Consider the following 4247-nt stretch of genomic DNA (forward strand, 5'->3'; position numbering starts at 1 on the left):
TAAATTCCAATTTTGTGTTTTTGAAGAAGGATTGCTCTCACACATATTATTATTAAAGCTTTGCTGTCACAGTATTAATTTCCTAGGATTACTATAGCAAATTACCACACATTGGGTGACTTAAAATAGCAGAAATGTATTCCCTCGCTCCTCTAGGTGCTAGGAGTCCGAAGTTAAGGTATGGGCAGGGCTGGATCCTCCTGGGAGAATCCGCTCCATGCTTTCCTCCTGTCTTCTCGTGGTGCCTCTTGCCTCATCCATGTATCACTGCAATCTCTGTCTCCTTCTGCATGTGGCATTCTCTCCTGTGTCTCTGCTTGTCTTCTCTTTTTATAAGAATGTCAGTCAAATTGGATTAGAGGCCTGCTTCGTCCCAGTATGACCTCACCTTAACTATTTTCTCCTGCATTACAGAATTTCCAAATAAGGTCATATTTTGAGGCTTTGAGAAGAACATGAATCTGGGGGCATGGGGTGGAGTGTGGAGTGGGGAGGGACACTGTCCAAGTCAGGGCAATCAGTTTCTATTTAATAGTAAAGAAAAAAAAAGTCCATACTACACAGGATGCAAAAATGATTGATGAGGCTGGGTGTAGTGGCTCACAACTGTAATCCTGGCACTTTGGCAGGCTGAGGTAGAAGGATTACTTGAGCCAGTTCAAGATCAGCCTGGGCAACATAGTGAGACCCCATCTCTATAAACATGTTTAAAAAATAAAAAATTGATGAAATAAGTGAATGATTGTTGAATACAAGTGTGGTCTTTTATTTTCTAATTACACACATGGATGAGAACTGACCTTTAGGAATCTTTCGCATTCACAAGTATGTGTTACATGTAAAAGAGAAGAATACAAAATTCTTCAGGTAGAATTTAGGAGGCTACCCTAGGTGCATTCTTTCTTTTCTATGTTGAATATATTATTCCCTAGAGTTTTTTCTGATTCAGATTTCACTTTAAGACTGTTCATATTTAAATAAAGCCTGTAAAGTAAATGTGGTAAACAAGGCTGAAAAGTAAAGTCAAATATTCCAGAAGTAGATAAGTCTGAGGTAAATTCATGGATTTGATTCTTAACTGTTTTGCCATGTAGTTAATGTTGACGTTTCATTCACTTGGATTCACCAATTTAGAATTTGTGACCATCATGGAGACAATTTTTCCCTGTATTTGAGGAAATAGTTTACTGAGCAATTATGAGTACACACGATTTCAAGGATAACTGCTTGAGAGAACATTCATTATGTGCAGCTTATATCCGCAAGCCTCCTGCACACTTCGAGTGCCCTCTAACCAACTACTTCCTACTCATCCCTCAGGCTGCAATTCAAACATCATGTCCTTAGGTCTGGCTTCCTTCAAGAGGTCAAATCCCTGCTAGATGCTCGTATAGTACTATGAGCCACTTATGTGTAGCATTGGCCACTGTGTACATTTTATATTGATTTTATTTTTATTTAACTAACATCATTCTCCTCCACTAAATTATAAACTCCAAAGGACAGGTACTATGGGCCATTGACATTGGACTGACCTTTTTTTTCCTCCAATGACAAGTTCAGCACTTGCAGAGTAACTGATTAGAAGTACATAGTTATATACAAAAAGTTGGTATGTGAATTATGAATCTATCTCTTCTATTTGATGAAGCAACCTCTACCAAGTGTACTTTTCCTGAATAAAGTTTTACACTTATTCCTGTTATTATACCTAAGTAAAGAAATGAAGGGAGTATTGATTTTGCTATATTAAATAGATAGATTTCTATTTCAAATACCTTGGTTGAATTATTTGAATAGCTCAATTTAAAAATGCAGAATTCTGGGCAAATTTAAATATATAAATTCAGAATTTAGGGCATGCAGATATGGTTACAATATCTTTCTCTTTGACAGCTTGAGTTTACAGATTTAGATAAACGCAGTATTTTTTTAAAAAAATATTTACTGACTTTACCTGTACAATGGCCATTTGTATCCCTAACTCTAAATTGTACCCTACATCTTTAAAATTAAAATTATAAAATTATATATGTGTGTGTGTGTGTGTGTGTGTGTGTGTGTGTGTGTGTGTGTGTGTATACCCTGGCCAGAGAAAAGGTTGCATTTCAAAAGTCAAAAACAATGCAAAAGTAAACACATTTTTCCAGTCTTGTGATGTTGCTGCTCCTGGAGTTTCTGTGTCATGCTAATATTTCTTACAGTTTCTTTTAGAGAAAAAACATAATGCTAAATGCCATCAATTTCCAGACTGCCTCGCACTTAAAGCTGTATTAAGCTGTTCAAGAATGTTACATGAAAAAAAAAATTAGAAAAACTGGGAGAAAAAATTTGAAGAATAGAAGAAAGGTAACTTTCTCATAATTTGATAGCTGCTCTAAGCTTGGCTGAGCGCCCTCTGGGATTGTCTTGTACATCCTGATCTTCTGGAGTAAGTACCTTCTTATGTATCAATTCCCATGTTAGAGAAGCTCTTCTCATAGAAACTCCTCCTTCATTGTTTTCATGACCTGAACTCAGCTGTGATGTTTTTATCACCTTCTGTCTAACACTTAAGTTAAACCTTTCTGTCATGCTTATTCCAAGCAAGAATCTTTTGACGATGCGATCTTCTAGTGAATGGAAGGAGAGGGCAACGAGGCGACCACCTGGTCTCAGAAACTTCTGAGCTGTCTTTAGTCCTGTGTAGAGTTCATTGAGCTCATTGTTGACAAATATGCGAAGAGCTTGGAAAGTCTTGGTAGCAATATGGGTAGACCGCTGCAGCAAGTCTTTTCGTGCATAAAGAGCAGAGGGAGGAAATGCACCTAGGAATGGATTTTGTAAAGATGGGAAAAGAAGAACAAGCAACATTAATATTTTTCACTGTAAAGCTGATGAGTTGTGTAATGTGTGTGCAAATTTAAGGAAATACATTTTCTTAGAAAACTGGCACGTCATTCATACTGCCCCCTCTTATTTCTAAGCATTCTCCCAAGGCTTAAAACCATATGTCAGAAGTGTCTTTCATAATTCATAAGGATACCCGGAGTCAAACAAGGAGCAAAGAAAGAAGGGATGGACAAATATTTGAAGAAATAAGAATGAAAAATTCTCAACTTTGGTGAAGAACATTAACTCACAGCTACAAGAAGTTCAATATACCACAAATAGAATAAACAAAAAAGGCTGCATGTAGGCACATCATAATCAAACTACTACAGCCAAAGATAACAAGAGAAATCAGGACAACAGCAAAGAAAAACAATACATGACATTAAGGAGAACAAACGTATGATTAACAGCTAAGACACTGGAACAACACTCACAGTTTTGAGAAGAAAAATCTGTTTGCCAAGAAGGCTATATCCACCAAAATAATTATTCAAAAATAAAGGTTCAAAGACATTTTTAAATAAAAAGTGAGAAATTTCATTGCTCAAAGGTCTGTATTCAAAAAATGCTAACAAAAGTTTTTCATGCTGTATAAAATGATATGAGGTGATAACTTGGCAATAAAGAAAGGAATGAAGAGATAAGGTCATGTCTGAAAAACTCACAGCCAGCATAATACTCAGTGGAGAAAAACTAAAAGCGTTCCCCCTAAGATCAGGAATAAGACAAGGATGCCTGCTTCTACCACTTCTATTCAACCCAGTATTGGAGGTTCCAGTCAGAGCAACTGGAGAAGAAAAAAGGAAACAAAAAAACCAATCAGTTTGGAAAGAAAGAAGTAAAATTATCTCTATTCATAGATGCCGTAATCTTATATGTAGAAAATCCTAGTGATTACACACACACACACACACACACACACACACACACACACACACACACACATGAAATAATAAATATATTCAGCAGAGTAACTAGATACAAAAATCAGTTGTGTTTCTATATACAACAATGAACAAACATGAAAACGACATTGTAAAAATTTCACTCACAATAGTAAAAAAATAATCAAATGCTTAGTAATAAGTTAACAAAAGTAAAATTTATGCTCTTAAAACCATAAAACATTTTTGAAAGAAATTAAAGATCCATACATGAGTAAATGAAAAAATAGTCCATGTTTAAGGATTAGAAGACTTAACATTGTTAAGATGGCAATACTACCCAAATTGATTTATGATTCAATGCAATCCCTATCAGAATTTCAGCTGATTTTTTTGGTACAAATTGGAAAGTTGATTTTAAAAATACATATGGAACTGCAAGGAATCCAGAACAGCCCAGATGATGATGAAGAAGAAGGAGGAGGAGGA

At 35.7% G+C, this 4247-nt stretch overlaps 1 protein-coding gene across 1 annotated transcript in view; it reads right to left on the reverse strand.

Annotated features, from left to right (window-relative positions):
• Nucleotides 1–2078: 2078 nt before the first annotated feature.
• Nucleotides 2079–4247, reverse strand: part of METTL15 (methyltransferase like 15) — a 202926-nt gene continuing 200757 nt past the window's right edge. The window contains exon 6 of the mRNA XM_008054782.1: nt 2079–2807. Coding sequence (XP_008052973.1) covers nt 2359–2807 — 449 coding nt within the window. The 3' untranslated portion in view covers nt 2079–2358. The remainder of the gene's footprint in view (nt 2808–4247) is intronic.

This window comes from Carlito syrichta, unplaced genomic scaffold (assembly GCF_000164805.1).
Source record: "Carlito syrichta isolate Samal-C Ts95f unplaced genomic scaffold, Tarsius_syrichta-2.0.1 Scaffold301283, whole genome shotgun sequence".
In the NCBI taxonomy this organism is placed as follows: Eukaryota; Metazoa; Chordata; class Mammalia; order Primates; family Tarsiidae; genus Carlito; species Carlito syrichta.